We start from the raw sequence: 20810 nt of genomic DNA, 5'->3' as shown, positions 1-20810 counted from the left end.
CACTCTTGTAGCATATGTGTCGTGTTGATATGTGTAGCATATGTGTAACATATGTGTCGTGTAGTATATGTGTAGCATTGTGTCGTGTAGTATATGTGTAGCATATGTGGCGTGTAGAATGTGTAGCATATGTGTCGTGTAGTATATACGTGTGCATACGCTGGATTTGGTCTCCATTTGGTATAGACAAAGCGTTGGTGCCAAATCCATGCGATATGCCGAAACAGATGGCTTGGTACTTATTTGGCATAAATGCGTACTTTCAAATTCATAACAAATTGCTTACTGGGAAATTATAATCAGGTAAAAATATTGATGTGAAAGTAAAGTTCGATGTAATATTAAAATTGATTTATAATGGAAATATTACTACATTTCTTCATTTAATCATTATAAACACAAATACTTTATTTTTTATAAAAAGTTGGTAGTATAAAATTATTCTTTGGTTTTGTTATAAAGATCTTTTCGTTTCAACATGTGTAGGTAATGCCATTCCAGTAATGTTAATAATTAAATACATAAATGGTAACAAAAATTATAGTTTATAATTATACCAATAATATATGAATTCATGTAAGCATAATATATTTAAAATTTCCTATACATCACTTAAATGTTAAATTATCATTTTTCTTAATCCGATTGGAATTAGTGTATTTTCTATTATGTACAGTTATTAATAATTTATTATAATACAGATCATACTTCTTGCATAACTAAGGAATTGAGCTCATCTTCTCCTGGGCACAAGACTGAATCAATGTTATAAAAAGCAGCATGTAAAGTTATCAGGAACCAGGATACACCTAAAGCACAATACGTTTATTAAATATTCAATAAGAATTTCTATTTAAACATCTTTTTCTTATTTACCAAGGACCCAGAAAAGTGCTGCACCAGCTCCTACTAGATAAAATATTGGTAATGAGCAAATGCCAACTAAACTGTATACCTGAGCCAATGTTAGTTTATGATTAAATATCATAAGTTCTTGTTTAGCATGGCGCTGTGAAACTTTATAACATGTTCCAAGAGATGCTGCAACAGCGAGCAGCAAAAGTGGTGATGTTATCCTAACATTTAAACAATATTATTTTCCTAATAACATTACTTTATAATGAAATAGAAAAATATAAACTATATCTTACAAACAATATATAACTAATCCAATGAACACGAATAAGTAGTTGCTCTGGAAGTACTCAATATTTCTTACAACTCTTTTACTTAATCTTGGTAAACTTGGAGGAGGCCTAAAATTACTTGTATTGAGAAATAAAGACCATGGTCTGATATTAGCTTTCCGATGTTCAATCCATTCATGAGCTTGTGGGTATCCAATATTGTTAAGTGGCAACTGTGGTATTTGTAGAAATTCAAGCCTAAACAGTGAAATACCATAATTTTCTAAAATGTCTACAATATGTTTACTTTATATATATATAATCCTCTAACATCAATTGGAATCAAAATCAAAATTCCATATATATGGAAACCATATTGTTTTTCAAAGATATGTAATTTATTAATGAAAGCTTGACATAACAAAATTTTGGTTTCCAAAGGATTAGCATGAATCATTGAAGCAGTGACAAGGTGGCGATTCATTTCTTTGTAGGTTAGCAAACAACTGAAAGTTCATAAAATCATTATGCTTTTATTACCCGCTGCCAGATTTTTGTTTCTGTTGGGGAATTTGCATGTCACCAGCGATCTCGATTTCCACGTCTGCCATCCTTTCTTTTACTGTTCAGATCTTTCAAAAATGATCACCGCGTGACAAAGAAGTGACCAGATGCTACTACTACATACACCTATCTTTTATCTTCTGTTTTGCTTGTTTTTTTTTCACGTGAAGCCTCGCATCCCCACCACGTGGCGTTCAGGCGTCTGCAGCCTCGTTTTAGGAGAAGACGAAACCCGTCGTAAGCTGTCAACTCGTGTTGAATATGGCGACCGAGCTCAGGGTGGGGAGATTGTCGCAATCAAAGTTCACGTTACACGCAGTTATACGATATACAATACTAATATCGTGGGTTTAATGAAGAAACAGGACTGAAACGACAACTGTCACATTTATCATATTAACTTGTACATTATGAAATAAATTAATTTTAGCATTATTAGACATGTACATAGTACGAAAAGATACGATGTGTTGTCGCTTCAGTTCTATAATCTGCGTGCATCGTGTAAAATGGAGCGTGGACGCTATCCTCACTACCACTCCACCCTGAGCCTGGACGCCATTTTCTAGCACGTCCTGACAGTAGGTAAGGCTGGGCAAGGCAGGCGCTGTAAAATTCCCACATATCGCACATCGGACCACTATGTTACCCCTACCATCGACAGTCGCTAACGCTACACATCTACGCGTGTACGCGTACAAACGCTACAGGTTGCAGCTGCTCGATAAAAATTCTTTCACTGCCTCCTTCGTAAAACTTCTTTCACGAAAAGGGCTCTTTGTCCGGTTAAGGTAAAAGATTTTTCCTGATTCGCGTATGTCGGATGATTTTATTCGGGCAACCGTAAAAAAGAAAACTGTTTCTTGACTTTTTTCGGGTGTTACACATACGCATTGCATGCTAATTTTTTTTTCTATGTAAAATAGACGCTTCTTTTAAATTGAACCTATCGTGTTTTTCATCAGGAAACCAGAACACATAATTCTTTTGTCTGGATTTCCTGAATTTGATTATCTTCGAAAAGTAATAAAAGTATTCAAATTTGATATCTAAATTCTTCGCACGAGGTACGTGTATTAATTTAAATTAATTTTATGAATAAGGCATCGATTGATATCTTTATTGAAGAATGTTAATACTTACATAAGACTGTTAATAATACCATAGACTTATATTTAATGAATTTTACACAATAATTTTTAGTTGACTGTAGTTTTTATCTCAAACGATGAGAATTAATACAATATAACACATGGTTTTACATATTACAGGAATATGAAAGTTTTAAATGGTGAATGAGGTCATCGCTGTAAAGGCAGGATTTGTTTGCATCGGTTCTCCGTCAGATCATCATCGCTTATTTTAAAGCGTCCTTCGATTCCAGGTCGAAACTTTCGAAGACATAAAACGTGACACAAAGTTTTTAGAATTTCTCTACGTATGGTCCTCTCCCTTGAAAAGTGTGTGCAGATGACGCTACTATGTTCGTCCATTGTGAGTAATTGGAGCCAATAGGAGTGCACGTTACATCGAATTTTACATCCTCTTATTTCAAACGTGGCCGATAATTGGTCGGCCAAAATTTCCCAAGTAACATCGGGCCACCCGCCATAACGAACATAGCGTGGTACGAGCGATTGTTTGAATGAACGTGCTTCGAACGTAATTGACAAGATATTTCTAGACCGATTCTAGTTTAGTGTACGCAGTGCACACAAGACAGTAACATTAACGAGAATTTAATGGTGACATTTTGAAGACATGGAAATCGCACAGAAGTTGCATTTTGAAGCATGCGACATTCGGGACGAAGAGCTGAATATCAGCTGTCGTACGAACAGCTCCGGTTGTGATGTAGATGATATTTTAAATTCTTCGGCTGATGATCTTGGATGTTCACCACTTCAACCAAGAAAATTATCGTTCAGCAATACCATGGATTGTAGTGACTGTGAAAGTAACAGTAATCAAAACGTGCTAACCAATAACAACAAGACACCGGTCAGCAACGTGATAGGTTAGTAGTAGTTTTCGAATTTTTTTACACTTATCAAATTGTTTTTCTAAGCTCTCTCGATTGACATTTCTGTTTTAGAAGCACCGTTTAATAGTAGTTATATTTAGTTTGTAAGAAATTTTCAATTAGAGCTTATAACCTAGTTCCGAAAAATTCGGAATTCTGGTACATTTCGTGATGCGTGTTACAACTATTATGAAGTATGAATTTATTTCCTGGAATTCTTTATAGTTTCTGTTATTTTAAACAAAATTTCGTGTACCATTAGAAGTTGTTAATATGATATAAGGATTGTTTGTTTTGGTAATGGTGATTACACTACACGTTTTACTTTAGATGCTTTATGCATTGATCTTTGGCTTTTAGATTGTAATTAGTTATAAGTAAATATATCTGTTTTAAATAGTTATGATTATGCATGGTGTGGGAAAATTGATATTATTATTTGACAGTTGTTTTACATCATGCATATGTGTTTGTGTCAGCTTCAGATATACTTGAAAAGTAGTAAGTAAATATGATTAGACTGTGTACTAATGTTATTTCAGATTTAAACATTTTCTGTTCCTACACTTTTTATTATTTATTCCGTCAAACAAATAAATATTTATGATTTTGATAAAATATGTGTATAAATTGTAATCATATATTACAATGTTTGCTTATATTAATTATTTCATGTTATTTAAGTCTTGTATCTCTTATTTAAGTTCTTTAAGTAGAAATGACATTTTTTGTGCGGAGCTATTTGAAGGGTGATGGCTGCCATATATTTAAATGTTTAAGAACTACGGTGGCAGACAAAAGTATTCTTACACCTTTTAAAACACTGTAACTTTGCCATTGGACTGAACAACTTGGATTATTTTTAGATAATAGAGGAACTAGTCTACTAGACAATGATTAAAATACTTTTTTCTTTAATTTTCTCTCAAAAAAAGAAACTCAAGTTCTTTAACTTTTTTATCTGAACCTATAATGAAAATTTAAATGCGTTTTATAGATCTCGGTAACATATATGATGCTAGAAGTTTCATTGAAAGTGGTTGATGTTATTAAAAGTTACAAATAATTAAAGATCGAAAAAAAGTCCCAATTTTTGACATTTTCGACCAACAAGAGGGAGAAATCTGCAGTTTTTAAAATCTTTTCATGCTTGTAACTTGACTTTGCATTAACTGATTTCAATGCAACTTTCAGCATGCAAAGTGTATGCAGAATATAATATATAACAGACTAAAGTATTCATGTGCCCTTTAAAAAGCTATAAGTTTTTTAAAATTGAATTGAACCACTTGAATTATTTTTAGATGATACAAAAATTAGTCTACTAGACAATAACTAAAATGCTTTTCTCTAATTTTGCTATTACTTGAAATGACAAAATAAAAAACTTGAGTTTTTTAACTTTTTTATTTGAACCAGCAATGAAAACTTTAAAAATGTATTTTGTATGCACTTTGCATGCTGAAAGTTGCATTGAATTTATCTGAATAAAAAAGTTAAAGAACTTGAGTTTCTTTCTTTTTTTGCTATTTCAATTAATAGAAAAATTAAAGAAAAAAGCATTTTAGTTATTGTCTAGTAGACTAGTTCTTGTATCATCTAAAAATAATTCAAGTGGTTCAATTCAATTTTAAAAAAGTTACAGCATTTTAAAGGGCACATGTGAATACTTTAGTCTGTTACTGTATATAAATTCTTTCAAAATGTTAAAAACAAAATTGTTATGATAATTATTAGAAAATAAACAATATTAAAAAGGAATTTAAATGGTTTATACATTATAAACTATATTAAAAAAATAAAATAGATATTAAATAAAACAGAATATATATAAACAGAAATATTTTGGTTTTATTTTATAATAACTGTCTGCAAGCACAAATTTCCTTGCAAACAAATTTTAAGGTAAGAGATTAATAAGATTTATACTTATATTATATTTACATACCATTTTTTGTCTGATCTTATTAATCCTTTGCGGTCAAATGCCACCATACATCACATCAAGGCATCACGTTCCTAAAAAAAAGCTATTATTCAAACTAGACTAAATTTTTGTATACTTGATGTTTATTTTATTGATTTTTGGAGATGTCAAACTTAAATTTTCCTGAATTAGGAAAATTTCGTTGAATATAGATAAATTTGTAATGTAAATAATGCTAAAATATATTTTTTTTATTATTGATAGTTATATATTTCTAAAGAAAGCATGATTTAGTTACTATCAAATTTCACACCTATTTAATGCAGTAATTTCCAACATGTTATATAATTTAAACACTTTTTATTGTAGGTACATCAAGAATTAGGATTCCTCCTCGTGAGAATGCAAATTCACAAAAAGTGTCATTGGCATGCAGTCCACCTTATAAACGTGTTAGAGCCTTACGGCTGTTTGATTCTCCTGCTACTCCTAAAACCTTAATGGAAAAGAGTGCAATGCATACTCCATTTCCTTCCAAGTGTACCAGATTATTTTCTTTAGATAAACCAAGACCATGTAGCTACCAAACCAAAACTGACAAACCAGCAGCTAATGTAAATCCTTTTACACCAAACGGAATGCTGTTAACTGCAAGGAAGCGTACTAGATCCAAACGTAGTCTCAATGGGTTAGTATTAAATAAAGAAATATAAATAATTAGTAATTTAGTCCTATTAGGGTAGGCTTTAGTTACATTTTACTTATGCAAAGAATTTATAATTTTCTTCGGTTTTGTTAATTTTTATTATAGCTCTCCTGATATTCAAGTTACCAAGTTTGATTTCGTCGATTCTGACGACTCGGATAACGAGATAGAGCAAGCAACGAAACGGGTAGCATTACAAGATTCTAATATTCCTAGATACCATCAGGAATTCCACGAACTTGGTTTAATTGGTATTGGGGAATTCGGATCGGTTTATAAATGCATCAACCGACTAGATGGGTGCACATACGCCATTAAAAAAAGTATTAAGCCTGTTGCTGGAAGTATTAACGAGAAAAATGCTTTAAACGAAGTTTACGCGCATGCTGTGCTCGGTAAACATCAACATGTTGTACGGTATTATTCGGCATGGGCGGAAGATAATCATATGATAATCCAAAACGAGTATTGTAATGGTGGTAGTCTAGCGGACGCCATTGCCAATTTACAAAAAGAAAATAAGCATTTCACAGAAGCAGAAATGCGACAACTTTTATTACATGTTGCCGAAGGCTTAAGATACATTCATAGTATGCAGTTAGTACACATGGACATTAAACCTGGAAACATATTCATATCGAAAGAGAAAAGGTTACTGGCGGTTAATTATGACTCTGCGGACGATGGATTTGACGAGGAAGAAACCGTCGAAGAAGAAATTACGTATAAGATAGGCGATTTAGGTCACGTTACATCTGTTAATAACCCCCAAGTCGAAGAAGGAGATTGTAGATATTTGCCAACCGAAATTTTACGAGAAGACTTTAGCCATTTATCAAAAGCTGATACTTTTGCCCTGGGACTAACTGTTTATGAAGCAGGTGGTGGTGGTCCATTGCCTAAAAATGGACCGGATTGGCATAATATTAGAAGTGGAAATTTAAAAGAATTACCACATTATAGTCGTGATCTTAACGAATTGCTTAAAGTAAGTAAATATACTAAAACAGGCCTGCACAAATGTGGCTCGTCAAATATTCTTCACACACTCGCATGACACGAAAAACGATATGACATTGCTTCTTTTGTGCTCCACGCGGGGCTGCCGTAATAACGTGCATATAGTAGTAGTAATGGAGCTTGTGGCTCGCGGTCGAAATGACTTCCCCAAACCTGTACTAAAGTATTCAATATTTTTTGTTCAATATTCATACATTTTATCAAAATCTATAAACAAAAAAAAATTAGTAATTGCATGCAACAAGATGATCCTCACCGATTTCAATGTCATTGAGATATGTTGTCAAGGTCATCATTCTGTCACAAGGTCATTTTTTCTTGTATATGTTACCACCGCTCGCTTTTAGTCTCTGAGGTATTCATAAAAATATCTTTCGTACACAATATATCACTTTTACAATAACATTTTTAGCACTGTTTATATGTAAAGTTGATTTGTGGTTAGGTCCTCCTCGTAGGGGTGGAGAGGGTGGCCCGACCATACGTACAAAATTCTGTGCGAGGTTCAAAATATTGCAAGCATAAATTCTCCGCCCCCTCACGGCTGTAACCACAACCAATCTCAACTATATCTTTTTTTTGAAATCTTGAATACATATTTTTCTTATAATATATTTTTTTTATAATAAAATTTTCATCTTTTATCTGTATCTTTATTCGAAATTTTCGAATGACTTTTGTCAGTTCCAATAAATCCGATGCCGAGCGTCATGTCCCGAACGTCAAAGACTCGGCGACTCGCCAAAGACACAATGTAAGCAGATGAAGAATCAAGCATTATTAACAATTTTAATTTTTATATTTTTTATACATTGTTCGTACATTCAAAAATGTAAAAGTTAAAATTTTTATTTGTGCGTGGTTCCCCGTCTGCTTACAGTGTATGCCTTTGGCGAGTTGCTGGATCTTTGATGTTCGGGGTACGACGCTCGGCATCGCGTTTATAGGTGCTGGCAAAAGTTATTCGAAGCCTTCGAATAAAGATACGGTTGAAAGACGGAAACTTTATTCGACGCTTTGAATAAAAAAAGTATCTTTATTCATTGGATAAATTTCGTCGAATGAATTTATTTATTCGATACTCGTCGAACAAAAATTCCTTTTTTATTCGTATGTTCAAATAACGAATAAAGATAAGGTATCTTTTATTTGAATTGTTACTTAAATAAATTATATGTTATCTAAATAACGCCCAATTGATATACTGGAACATTAGATGAACGGCGATCGCTGCCTCACGCATACAAGTTGACATGACATGCATGCATAAGCAGAATTCAATGGAGCAGTAGAAACAGTTTTTCGCGAATATCTCGGAAACTAGAAGTGAGCGGCGCTAACATGTGTAGGAAAAATTACCAAAAGATTTATTAACATTTATTCTTCAATTTTAGTCAATGATCCATCCCAATCCTGAAATGAGGCCTTCAGCGGTGTGCCTTATTCAACACAGAGTATTGTGTCCATTCGGAAATAAAACAAAAGCTCAACTTAGACGAGAGTTGAACGCGGAGAAACTTAAAAATGAAATTTTATCGAAACAGCTCGACGAAGCTGCGAAATGCTTAAAAACCATAGCTCCAAATGTGGCAGCCATAAATAATACACTGAACGCTGGTGGAGGCTACAAGTTGAGACCAACACCAACAAGGACTTCGAATCGGGTTTTGGGTAAAAAGGTCAATCGAAGTAATAGCACTACAAATTTTTAAATATTCTGTGTTATATTTTGGACTAAACGAGGGAAACTGGCGAAGTAAAGGTGCTTAAGGAACATATGAATCTTGTAAGCGCCTTGATATTGTGATATGAATTAATCGTAATATGTAAGTGAAAATATTGATCGATATTTGATAATACGGAAACGAAATGTACAGAGTGAAATTGCATAATAGTCATGGGTAAATTTCCTTGCCTCGATGAATGTATTGCATTTAATGCTTCTAATTCATAGATGGGTAATATAGTAATTTGGTACTGTTATTCTATAACAGTATGTATGTTGTGTTCGATTTCTTATACATCAGACAAGAAGTAGATATTAAAAAGTTTTAAAAAATCTATTTCTTTGTACAAAATAAGACTAATTTTACTTGCATAGTTCACTATGTGCCTTCAATGTTCTTGTTACAATTTTTACTTCTTTACTTTGCACGATTTCTACACACAAATTCATTTTACAGTATTTCTTTATCGTCTGATCAGCAGTATTATGAAATGATTGTGTGATATTTGTTCTTTCCATTCTTATTTGAGAATTACTGTAGAAAATAATTTGAAATACTAACTAGTAGACTGCAACAAATTATTTGCTACGTACATTGTATTTTTTTATATAGATGTTTACATATAGTAATAGTTCAGTATTGTATATCGTCTAAATACTAATTGGTTAATTATTGGTACGTCTGTATTACCCATCTTCTGTTATTATTTTGGCAAAATGTTCAGTTGTCTAAGTTTTCTTTTTGTCTATAATCAGATCATTCGTGGTTAGGTAAAATCCTGCTCTTTCAATTGTATGTATCATTTAATTTTATACATTTTTCCAGCATGCATTTTATAATAAGATTTTAAATTGTTCAGTTTTCAATGTAAGAGTTTAAAATTGATATTATACATTGCCTGATTGTACAATATAAATTCTTAGTCACGCGGATAAATACTCACTACATCTTTTACCAAAATTGATAGTTACATCTCTAGAACTTCATCCAAGCATACTTCCTAACCCTAAGAATGCAATTTCACTTTGTATATACTTTATAAAAAGAAACTACTCTTAAAATCGTAACTGATTAAAGAGTACCTCCACAAACGTAAAATGTTTTAAGTTTAAATTATTTTTATAATATTTTTTTTGTAGTCCTATATTGTCTTTGGCATGCTTTCGAATTCGTATTATACAATTTTCTCTCGTGTTTTTATTATATCTATTAAATAAATACTGATGTATAGCGAACCTCGTTTTAGTATAGATATGCTGCTACTACTACAATTAGATGTTCTTTATTTTATTTACTAATATAAAGTTATCAAAAATAATGGTTTCGTTTCAGTTATTAAATATGTAATCAATTTCAAAAGTATTGCACATTGGACAAACTATTCATGAAATTTTCTACTTCAGGTTTTACTTGTAACAAAGTTTTATTTTTTTTTGTTTTTTAATCAGGAATGTCAAAGTTGTTTATCAGAATATTATGAAGATCTGTATCATATAAACGCATTTCTTGAATGTCCTTGTTCCTTAGTGTGCCATCAGATTGATGTCTCACATGTAAAATCACTTGCTTTATAGTTAATAAAAAAGGATCAAAGTCTTTGTACCTTAATTTAACATTCTCGTATCACTTAGCCTGCTAATATGTGATTTTTTTTATATTTGCATTACTGAAGCGTTTTGATATTTATATTTAAAAAAAGAGGAAAGGATATAGCATGTGTAATGCATTGCATTACTGTTTACAAAGTGAATAATTGAACAGAAGATTTGGGCAAAACAGTTTTAATATCTTTAGTATGTTGTTGTAGTTTGTGGTACAAACTACGTATTTATTTGTCGTAAGAATTTTCTCCCTTAAACTGGGCCTATTGAAAATTTTCTTGTTACATCCAAGTGTTAGAAGTAATGCGATCATAATGTTAATTCCCTGAGTCTCGTAATTTATATGTAACCTCGTTTACAGACCAATGTTATTGTATTTAGTCATAGACTGCGCTATGTATAAAAGTTAACCAAGTTTTCGTAGAAAAAAAGAATATGTATAATCGATAATAAATCGGTTTAAGCTTCTATTTGTGTGTGTGTGTGTGTGCCAGAATGGGTGGACCCCAACATATGGCAGTAAAATATGTGGCGATGCCACAATAACATACTCTGTGAACTGTTGTTTCATTAATCTTATTATTATTATTATTATATTATTAATATTATTATAATAAATGATAATTAACACCCATCTTTCTATAGTTATTCATTTCCAATATTCTTAGGAAGATAGTATATTGACTTAAGTTATTCATTCATTCATTTTTTAATGAGTTTTAAAAAATTATGCATGTGAACTGGTTTGGTGTGATAAGAGAATGAATATCACTCAAGAATACAATATTTTAATTTTAGAATCGTTTAAGGTATTGTTTATGTTCAATGATATTTATTTATCAATGAAGTATAAAATAATACTGGCCTGTATTATTTATTCGTACTAATTAAAGTATGTATTAGTATAAGTTACTTATAAAGTCTTATACATAAATTATTAAAATCTTGAATTTACTACATCATGTTTTGTTTAAAAAATCATAAATAAAAATTTTACTAGCATTATGTACAACTTTCTTGATAATTTTCAGAAGAAAAATGTTGATTGCAATCACGCATGCGTGATAAAACGAAAATTTATAGTTCCTATATACAATACTGTTTCCTTGTTACTCATGTATGATTGTAATGCAGTGAAGACCGACGCATTGCTTGTATGCAAACGGTCGAAATGCAACAACCGGAGAATTAATTGTTGTGTATAATATCGTGTATTTTCGAAAAATAGTAATGAGTTGTAATGATTGTACATCCTAAATTTGTTTCTCTAATAATTAAAATTACATTTCTCTTTTTTTTCGTAGAATATTCGAATTCGAACATCTGTCAGTGCAAAACAACGTGTAAATACATGTAACATTTATATTTTATTGATTTCAAATAAACTTCAACTGGCACAAAGCACCCTTAATTTTATAGTTTTTTGCAATTGCATATAGTTACGAGAGAAGTGAAATGGATCTCGATTTCATTTGTGAATAAAGTCACAATTATATTTCAGCACATGCTGTTTCACATTTTTATGCATTAGTAATTTTACATATAATGCTTTTACTTAAGTGCATCTATTCTGTAATTTGTACTTAATCCATTACTAGGACTGTTCAATGAAGTATTTTTGCGAATATTGTAGTGGTAAATATTTTAGTACAAATTTGTTTGTAAGAGAATGATTTTAGATACTATACTATAATGTTATCATAAGATGAACATGAATAATAAGATATGTTTGGTTCATTTAATCATACAATTTTAAGCATGTTATAATAGGATTATGTAGAAATATAGTATGTCATCCAAGCCTGCACGCACAGAATCATTTAAAGGAGACTGCATGAAACGTTCCTACAGAGGATCCAGAAAAAAAATGCTGTGTTTGGCTGAACTTGTTTGTAGGCCTAACAATATAATTTTTATGCAAATGGTTCGAACCTTTTTTTATTCATACTAATATTATTCATTATAGAAATCATATTTCATTACTATTTACCTTGTTAGTTAAATATGAATAGTATTATAATGATAATAAAATATTCTATGTATTACAGGTATGTCTTAAATTAAATAATAATGTATTTAAAACTTCCACAAGAAGGCCAACAAAGAAAAAGGCACAATGAACTTTTATATCGATATGGATATTTTTTGTCAATGCTGTTATGTATGATATTCGCATCTATTAGACCACACTTGGGTAAAACAAATGGTACTTGCAATTGAATATATGTGTTTCTATTTATATTAGAACTTTATAATGTTGTATATTACAGGGGTTTTTAATGGGAATATTATAATTCGATATTTTGCTGTGCCTTTAACATACCTAGAAGCAGGGTTGATATGTGATCCTAAATCACTGTACTTAACATTAAGCAATGCTCCTCTTTTGATATTTACAATGACTTTTATTTATGTGTTAATGCCCTTTTTGATGAGATTGGGAGTGTGCCTATTAACTTATGCAAATGTCAATGTGTGGCTACTGAAAGGAATGGAAGTAAATAAACAAAAATATCCTCTTAATAGTATTACATTATATTCAATTTGAAATACATAGATTATTGTGAATTTCTATTTTCAGGTACTTTACTGTATGCCACCTCCATTTAATACAAGCATTGTTTTATGTCGATTAGCACAAGCAGACTTATCAACAAGTATTGTAATAACTTTAGTTTCTCATTTTGGAGGATTGTTTATCTCTCCTGTACTATTGTACTTTGTGGTAAATTATTATTACACATTTTATAATTAAGTTCAAAATTTCTGTTTACATTGATTACTTAAGTAAAAAATGTTATTTCTGTTACAGCTAGGAGCATCTACACCTCCCTTAGTTGGTGTAAATGTCAAAGAAACTATTTACAGTACAATTATACCATTAGCCATTGGTATTGCAGTCCAAGTATATATTTTAAAATATGATTTCTGTTTTAAAATTAAATCTCCATGGTTTTCTCAAGGATTGTTATTGGCTACAGCATATCACTGGTTCTGTGATGCTGTTTCAGTGGACGCGTCATCCCTGCAAGCCAGTGATGTGTTATCATGCATTGTAATTGGTGAGTCTGTTAATGTTATTTTTTGTAACATGTTTGTTTTATATATACAAGATAATTATTCAATGTAAAATGTTGTGAACAATGCAGTATAATTCTGTCGCATGATTTTATTTGATTAAAACTTGATGAAATATTGTTGAAAGGGTATTTTAAACTAACTTTAGAATTCTTCTTACTTTATTTTATATCTCAACAATGTCCAAAAATTTATAAACAAAGAAAAAGTTAAAATTTTGAATTACTTGCTACAATAATTTTAATAGTGTCGATTATTTTGTATAAAAATGAATTATCTTTTTAGTTTATCTGATATAGAAGTTCAATAATTTCATGCATGTATCCGCCAGTTCATTATAGTGTTAGTATCTTTTTATGTTCAAGCTTGCGTGGGACAACTATTTGTTAGCTGCTTGTGTTGGATATTGTGCTCTCGATGGTTACCTCGGGACATCTTACTAGCTGCACTTTTTACGAGTACTCACAAGTCAGTTGGTCTTGGCAGCTGGGTTTTACGTGGTGCTTACCATGGTTCAGCTCATGGTCCAGCAGTGAACTTACCATTGTCTATTCTACCAGTTGCACAATTATTGTTAGGTAGTTTGTTAGCTAGTTGGCTGTCCCCATAATATGTTATGTGGGTAATATAAATAACTTCATGTTCATTTCTTTTGTTTTCTGTTAAAATTGAGTGCATGTTTTGTATTTAGTTTTCAACATTGATGTTTTAGTTGATGTGTAACTATATTACTCTTAGAATCAATACTAAAAGTTAACGTTATTCCTTATAGCAATTTCAAATAGAAGACATTTAGTGTTTCATCATGTGTTAGTAAATCATGAAGTAATAAACAGAATTTTGAACAAAAAATTGACAGGATTTCTATGAAATAATTTCTATTTATTTCTGTTTAATATAACAAATAAATCGTTTGAACTTCATTCATACAGAGTCTTTTTAAAATACAGTTCCATAGCATCCAATATTATAAAAAAAGTTATATTTTCATAATTTCATTTATTACACTGCACAGTTGCCTTAGAAGCTAGTATCAAAATTCCAAATTGAAGAAGACAAGACGAAAATTCTTACTAAAACAGATCAAGATTTTGAAGTCTTTAAAAAGTGGAACACTTAACAGAATACTGGGTAGGTGTTTACTCCAAGTTATTTTCAAAATGTATCAAATAAGTTTATTCATATGTATAATGAAATGCCGAAGGCGTTAAAACATAGTCTGTGATTTTCTTTTCTCTACGATTCACGTAAAAATGTATACGTGCCACGGTTATTGCAAAATTTAATACTTACCTTGGAAACTAATATTAAGAATTTTTATGTTACAACTATATGTATATCATTTTTCTCAGTGTATATTAAAACAACTAGCGTAAAATTATGCACGAATAAGCTTTGTTTTTTTCAATTCTAATCAACTTAGCGTTCATTGACATTTGATAAAAGGAAATCATGACTATTATACATTACACTGTACATCATTACAGGAACAATCTTTAAATAGTACATCAAGTAAAAGTAGAAAAAAGAGAAAGAAAAACCAAAAAAAATTACACTACTTCGAAGCGATGTACGCTATTATCTTATATAATAATTATTATAATAAATTGTATTTGTATCTTACAAGTTATAAATATAGTTTCCTCACTTTCGATTGTAAAACTTCTGAAAATTATAAGTATTCTACTTATTCCTAAAAGTCTGGCTACTGTTTATCGTAGATTTATATCCTTGAAAGAAATAACAAGAGACAATTTGTCATAGTTCTACCATAAAAGAAAAAGGACTTTGAATTCAGAATAAGATGTTTCCCATACAAAACATAGCGATTTTATTCTACAAATAATGGGATAAATTTGGTTAATTTTGTGTTTTGTTGTTGTTGGAAACTTGCATATCAGTTTTCTATTTTGCGACGCGCAATTCGGCACGGTATATACTTTCTTTTTTTTATACCGTCATAATGCGAACACGCATATATTTAATAATATTAACAAATAGTGTAACACTCATGATAACGTGTATGAGCTTGTAACCTGACTCTTTCGTGAAAATCATGGCATTTAATGCATCAAACGATGGTGCAGCAGTGGCGCAGGCGCTGATCATCATGTATTGATTTGCCCATATCACGCTGCTATCGCCGCCAGCTTCGGGATTCGCCATCTTCATCCTCCTCCTCTTCGTTTTCTTCGAGAAGTAATGCTTCTGCGTTACCCTATCATGAGTGGAAATTTGTTATTTATAAGCACCTTTTGTTTTATCTAATTCCGTAAAGAAAAAGTAAAGACCCTGTACATCTAGATCTTAAAACTGAAGCTAATTATTTTAAATATACTATTGAACAATAAAGTAAAAAAAGGATTATTGTATCAGGAAATGCCTATAATCTTCCTCTGCCTCATAGATTTTTAAAAGCTTACTTCTAAATCAATTTCTTCATCAGTGGTAGGCGGTGCTTGTTCAGAACGCGAAGAAAGTTGTACAGATGAGTTTGCATTACTACCACCACCGCCACGGTGTAAGTGTTGCCCAGAGACCCATGTAATAGAAAGTAATCTATCCTGAAATGTGCGTCCCTTTACTAAAGCTACCTCGGCTTCTTTTCTTGACTTGAAATTGATCACAATTGAAGGCGTTGCATCATCTACTATTTGATTCACTATTTCTCCAAATTGCTGAAACACAATTGACGTAACACGTGAACACGGATAAAATTTTCAACGATTTTCAATGTGAAAATTTCGTGCTTCTTCAAAGCACGAAGTAAGTTGTAAATTAATTCTTACTTGAAAATGCGTCAAAACTTCAGCCTTTTCTTCGGTTTCGTAACCAGAGACTAGAAGACTTGTCGGTCTATGATCTACCGAAACATGGGTAAAACTCCCTCTACCACGACCCCTATATGATACCGCATGGGCGCCTCTTATAACTCTACTTGCTCTTGTACCTCTACCAACAGTTGGACCAGCATTCAAACCTAACGCAGCAGCTTGAGCTCGCAGCTCGTTTAGTCTTTTTTGCAACTCCCCGGCATCTTGTCCTTCTTGTTGTGCAGTCATTAAGTCTAATTCGGCGTCTAAAATCTCTTTCTGAGTTTGTTCTCTTGATTTCACTTGCGTTTTATTTCCACCAATTTGACCATTCGCTGCTAGGTCTTTGCGTAAATTGTCGATCGATTGTTGCATGTTCTTTATCGTTGCCATAATGGCATCTTTTTGTTCTGGATTCTTTTCAGCTTTTTCAATTAATGCTCGTATTTCTATTAAATGCTTGTCTAACAGTTCTTGTTTCCTTTTACGTAAATCAGCTGTTAATTTTAATGCCTCTTTACGTTTTTCTTCCTGTTTCTTCTTTAGGGTTTCCTTAGCTGCTAAAATTTCTTGAGTCTTTTTTATTGCAAGAACCTTTTCTTCTCTAGTAGGAGCGGTGGTAGTTTTTGGCGATGTTGGGGTCAAACTTTGCGTAACTTGTTGTTCTTCAGTTGAACGACGAGTGGGAATATATTCATTCTCTTCGGTTTTCGCTGATGTAGTTACAGCAGCACCTAACCGTTCTTTTACGGAAGGACGGCATCCTAAACAATATAGAATATTAGATAATATAGTACTAAATAATATTAAAAAATGTATCAATTTACCTGGTGGTACATTTTCAATGGCGCCTCCAGTTGCGTTGTTATTAACATTGTTGTGCCAAAACACTTTGATAAATCTATTATTCAACACAGCCTCGGTGCTTCTATATGCAGCTTTTGCTTCAGCTGGCAATTGGAACGTAACCAACGCCCCTTCCGGATCTCCACCGAAATTAACTTGGATATTTACAATTTTACCGAATTTCGAGAAATGATTATTCAATTGGGTTATATTGTTCAGGATACGGGGAACCTTTTTCAGTTCTAGGGAACAGTTGGCTGGATTATGCACCACTCGCTGTTTTGGTCCAAGACGATTGAAATCGAATGCTTGTTTACGCTTTAAAGGGTTCGTTTGAGTATGCGTGATTTCAGACGAGTTTGTATGTGGGATTACTGGCACGCTAATTAATTCTCTTTGCCCCCTTCCATAAATACCAGGTCCCGGTTGGGGATGTCTTCCCCATGGCATTCGAGGTTCCATACTTGGTGCATCTGGATTATATTCTGCAAATGCATCTGTAGAAATTGTTAGAAAGTAGTCGTCGCACTGCAGGACTTAAAAAATTGCAATTTAAGAGATTTTTACCCATATTGGAGTGGTGTTGATTTCTTAAATGAGGTGGAGGTAAACTAGCAAGGGGGAGGTGTTGCGGTGGAGCATTTCCATTAGGTCCTTGAGGTGGTTCTGGTACTGCTGTTACAGGTACAGTTCCTGGTGCTTGCGCACTATGTGGACCGAAAGTCAAAACGCGACTTAAAGCTACATCTTCTAATACAACTGGATCTGTACCATGATCATAAGGACACAGATCGCCTCTCATACAGTATCCTTTTTCTGGAAATATAAGTTAGAGAACTTATACTGATGTATCTTTTTCACTAATATAATTGTATAGAATAATTAAATACAAACCATCAAAATCTCTGCACCTTCTCTTTGCCTGGAATCCTGGTTGGCTATTTGGTACATTAGAAGCGACAGCGACGACGCTTTGAATTGACTGACTAGTAGTAGATAACCGCATGTCTACATCTCCATGATTACTGTCCTGTGTTGGAGTACCTCCACCAGGACTTCCCTCAATTCTATCTGATCTGTCTACATCCATCCTATCGGAACGGTCTATCTTCTTGCGATCTAACGATCTTGATCGTGATCTTGATCGAAGAGGAGTTGGGGACCTATTTCTAAATCGTGCTCTATGATCACGATTGTCAGGGCCGTCCCGTATTCTCGGTCGTATAGGTGACGTACTACGACTTCTACTCCGTCTGTATCAAGCATTAAACTTGATGAGTAAAGGCCATTCATTGGTTCTAGTAGTTCATTATTTGGTAAAAATACTTCGGTAAAAACCTTCTGTCATGTCGTCTTGTGTTTGGTGGTGATTCGTTCCTCCATGGTCGACTCCTATCGCGTTCCCTATCACGACGAATATGTTCTCTACTTCGAGACCTACGCCTATCTCTCTCCCACGAACGTGAACGTGATCTTGTCCTGGATCTCATTCGACCACTTCTGGAGTATAAACTTTACGTTAAGGATTTGTTGTGAGCTTTTCTGTTACTATGTCAAATTTTGGAAAATGATTTTCTTTTTAATGAATTTACAAACTTTATAGAAATCAATATCAATTGACTTTGCCATTGTAGTTACGTTAATACAATAACTTTTTAAATAAAGCTATGTGGAAAAGAAAGCCAATACTATTAACTTCTATACTGTCTACAATTTCATGAAAAAAAATAATTTTCCTTCGAACTATTCAATAACATCATTTAATATCTCTATTAATGAAACTTACCGACTTCGAGAACGTTTTTCCTTCTCTTTGTCAACTTTTTCAGAATCCGATTTCCTAGTTTCACGTTTACCGATTGGCATAGGTGCAGATCCATTTATTTGGAGTGGAACAGGAGGATTTGTATTGATAGATGTAACAGGAATTGTACTTTCAGCTATTTTCTCAATTGCTAACGCAGGTGGTGGTGGATTTACACCAGGTGGCGTCCCACCGCCATCTGGATCATTTTTTGCAGGTGGAAGTATATACTCTTGAGTTTCTAATGTTTTGAATAGTAGCTCCACAAAGTTTTTGGTTTCTACAAAGATAATAGAATGCTAATCTTTAATTTTAGTTCGCACAAACATTATTGTCTTGTTTTTACTAAATGTGAATATACCTTGTTGTAAAAAGACATCAAGTTGTTCTACCATACCACCTCGCAATTCCTCCAATGTTTTATCTTTCTTAACGAGAGCATATACATATTTTGCTAGTGCAGCTGGATCAGCATCACAACTGTGAACATAAATCAATAGTCCTAAGTTTTTTGCTATTGAAATTTGACATTTATTTCAAATTACTATTTTGAAGTATATTGCTCATATAACTTTTAGGATATCTGCTAAAAGCAATGATAGTTTGTTAAATCAATAAATGACAACAAATTAAGCATTAAAGTTATTTGTATAATAATTTCAATAATGAAATCATTAAATACTATACACAAGATGCACTGCATATGTGGTTAACTGTTCTGATTGAATGTTCATTTAATGAACTATTAACAATTAAAATATTTATAAAAAAGGTCCTGTATTGTATAAACGAATACAATTAATATATATTTATTTAAAAGTAATAATAAATATTAATTAACTGTTACTGTCAACAAATCATTATAAAATAAATCATTAAGTTATTTATGTGAGAATGTCACGATATAAAGTATATTTAGCATCTGTAGTATTTGTGGAAATGCATTTAAAGCCGATGGCTTGAATAGAAACGCAACGAAATCAAATATGCTGTCCAGAATTATACGAAATAAGTTGGATACAAAATACACGAGAAATATATTGTGGATTGGCATATTATTGTCCGAATAGTAGTTAGCAAAAACCATGATGTAAATCTGGTGTGATATCGTTATTCACCGAGATCTATCAAAGATCATTTAGAAACAGACGAGTTTACCACACGTAAATATAAATCTGCATGGGGTATAAAGCATAGCACATGTACGGCCATTTACAACATCAAATGCATACACATACACTTAAAACTCTACTCGGCCAAGCTGGCCTACTTACAGCGGCTCCAAGACGGCAGTCAGCCACGCCTTGAATTGATCCGGATTCTCTATTATCATTTTCAGTGAATTCGTGACAAAAAACTCATGGAACTGTTCAAAGACACACGTTAATTACACAATATCTGGGCGGGAATAAGTACTCTCCTAAGTAAAGACAGTCGCCATTCTGAAATCTCACTCCTATACACACAGCGTTCACACAGATAGAAACCAAAGTTTCTAGAAAATATTACAGGAGTCGCTGGCAGCAGTTCGTTAGGTTAGGTGCGCTTGTTAGTTTATCGGCATTAATACAGAG

General features: G+C 32.4%; 4 protein-coding genes and 1 long non-coding RNA gene across 14 annotated transcripts; 2 read left to right on the top strand and 3 right to left on the bottom strand.

Annotated features, from left to right (window-relative positions):
• Positions 1-565: 565 nt before the first annotated feature.
• LOC143259469 (prenylated Rab acceptor protein 1-like) lies at positions 566-1811 on the bottom strand. Its single transcript, XM_076521829.1, has 4 exons — positions 1668-1811; positions 1152-1385; positions 877-1076; positions 566-809 (listed from the first exon to the last, which is right to left on the bottom strand). Exons 1-4 carry the CDS (start codon positions 1736-1738, stop codon positions 703-705), a joined length of 612 nt encoding a protein of 203 aa, XP_076377944.1. The 5' UTR covers positions 1739-1811; the 3' UTR covers positions 566-702.
• A 33-nt stretch (positions 1812-1844) lies between these two features.
• Positions 1845-11329, top strand: LOC117223991 (wee1-like protein kinase). 2 transcript variants are annotated; one of them, XM_033476644.2, is made up of 6 exons: positions 1845-1970; positions 2261-2482; positions 2963-3708; positions 6011-6329; positions 6453-7335; positions 8762-11329. In XM_033476644.2, the coding sequence occupies exons 3-6, from the start codon at positions 3453-3455 to the stop codon at positions 9077-9079; spliced, it is 1776 nt and encodes a 591-aa protein (XP_033332535.1). In that variant the 5' UTR covers positions 1845-1970; positions 2261-2482; positions 2963-3452; the 3' UTR covers positions 9080-11329. The 2 variants fall into 2 exon arrangements, with proteins under 2 accessions (XP_033332535.1, XP_033332534.1); XM_033476643.2 differs by lacking the exon at positions 1845-1970 and adding an exon at positions 2657-2758 and having other exon boundaries at positions 2344-2482.
• LOC117223996 (uncharacterized) lies at positions 5544-7935 on the bottom strand. The gene is made up of 2 exons (XR_013033394.1): positions 7624-7935; positions 5544-7525 (listed from the first exon to the last, which is right to left on the bottom strand). It is a non-coding gene; the product is annotated as an uncharacterized LOC117223996 (long non-coding RNA).
• A 322-nt stretch (positions 11330-11651) lies between the features above and the next one.
• LOC117223984 (sodium/bile acid cotransporter 7) lies at positions 11652-15472 on the top strand. Of its 6 annotated transcripts, XM_076521826.1 has the most exons (7): positions 11667-11922; positions 12000-12038; positions 12744-12901; positions 12966-13192; positions 13277-13420; positions 13508-13757; positions 14121-15472. In XM_076521826.1, exons 3-7 carry the CDS (start codon positions 12766-12768, stop codon positions 14381-14383), a joined length of 1020 nt encoding a protein of 339 aa, XP_076377941.1. In that variant the 5' UTR covers positions 11667-11922; positions 12000-12038; positions 12744-12765; the 3' UTR covers positions 14384-15472. The 6 variants fall into 6 exon arrangements, with proteins under 6 accessions (XP_076377942.1, XP_076377941.1, XP_076377939.1 ...); XM_076521827.1 differs by having other exon boundaries at positions 11652-12619; positions 12744-12889; XM_076521824.1 differs by having other exon boundaries at positions 11667-12330.
• A 108-nt stretch (positions 15473-15580) lies between these two features.
• swm (Zinc finger protein swm) lies at positions 15581-20718 on the bottom strand. Of its 4 annotated transcripts, none has more exons than XM_033476621.2 (10): positions 20511-20716; positions 19598-19716; positions 19219-19516; positions 18771-18944; positions 18327-18685; positions 18000-18248; positions 17414-17929; positions 16563-17350; positions 16197-16451; positions 15581-15991 (listed from the first exon to the last, which is right to left on the bottom strand). In XM_033476621.2, the coding sequence occupies exons 1-10, from the start codon at positions 20567-20569 to the stop codon at positions 15911-15913; spliced, it is 2898 nt and encodes a 965-aa protein (XP_033332512.2). In that variant the 5' UTR covers positions 20570-20716; the 3' UTR covers positions 15581-15910. The 4 variants fall into 4 exon arrangements, with proteins under 4 accessions (XP_033332512.2, XP_033332513.2, XP_076377934.1 ...); XM_033476622.2 differs by having other exon boundaries at positions 18771-18932; positions 20511-20715; XM_076521819.1 differs by having other exon boundaries at positions 16563-17929; positions 20511-20718.
• Between the last annotated feature and the right edge of the window lie 92 nt (positions 20719-20810).

Source organism: Megalopta genalis, chromosome 5 (assembly GCF_051020955.1).
Source record: "Megalopta genalis isolate 19385.01 chromosome 5, iyMegGena1_principal, whole genome shotgun sequence".
NCBI lineage: Eukaryota > Metazoa > Arthropoda > Insecta > Hymenoptera > Halictidae > Megalopta > Megalopta genalis.
The sequence above is the reverse complement of the archived record's forward strand: the minus strand, read 5'-3'. Positions and strand labels throughout refer to the sequence as shown.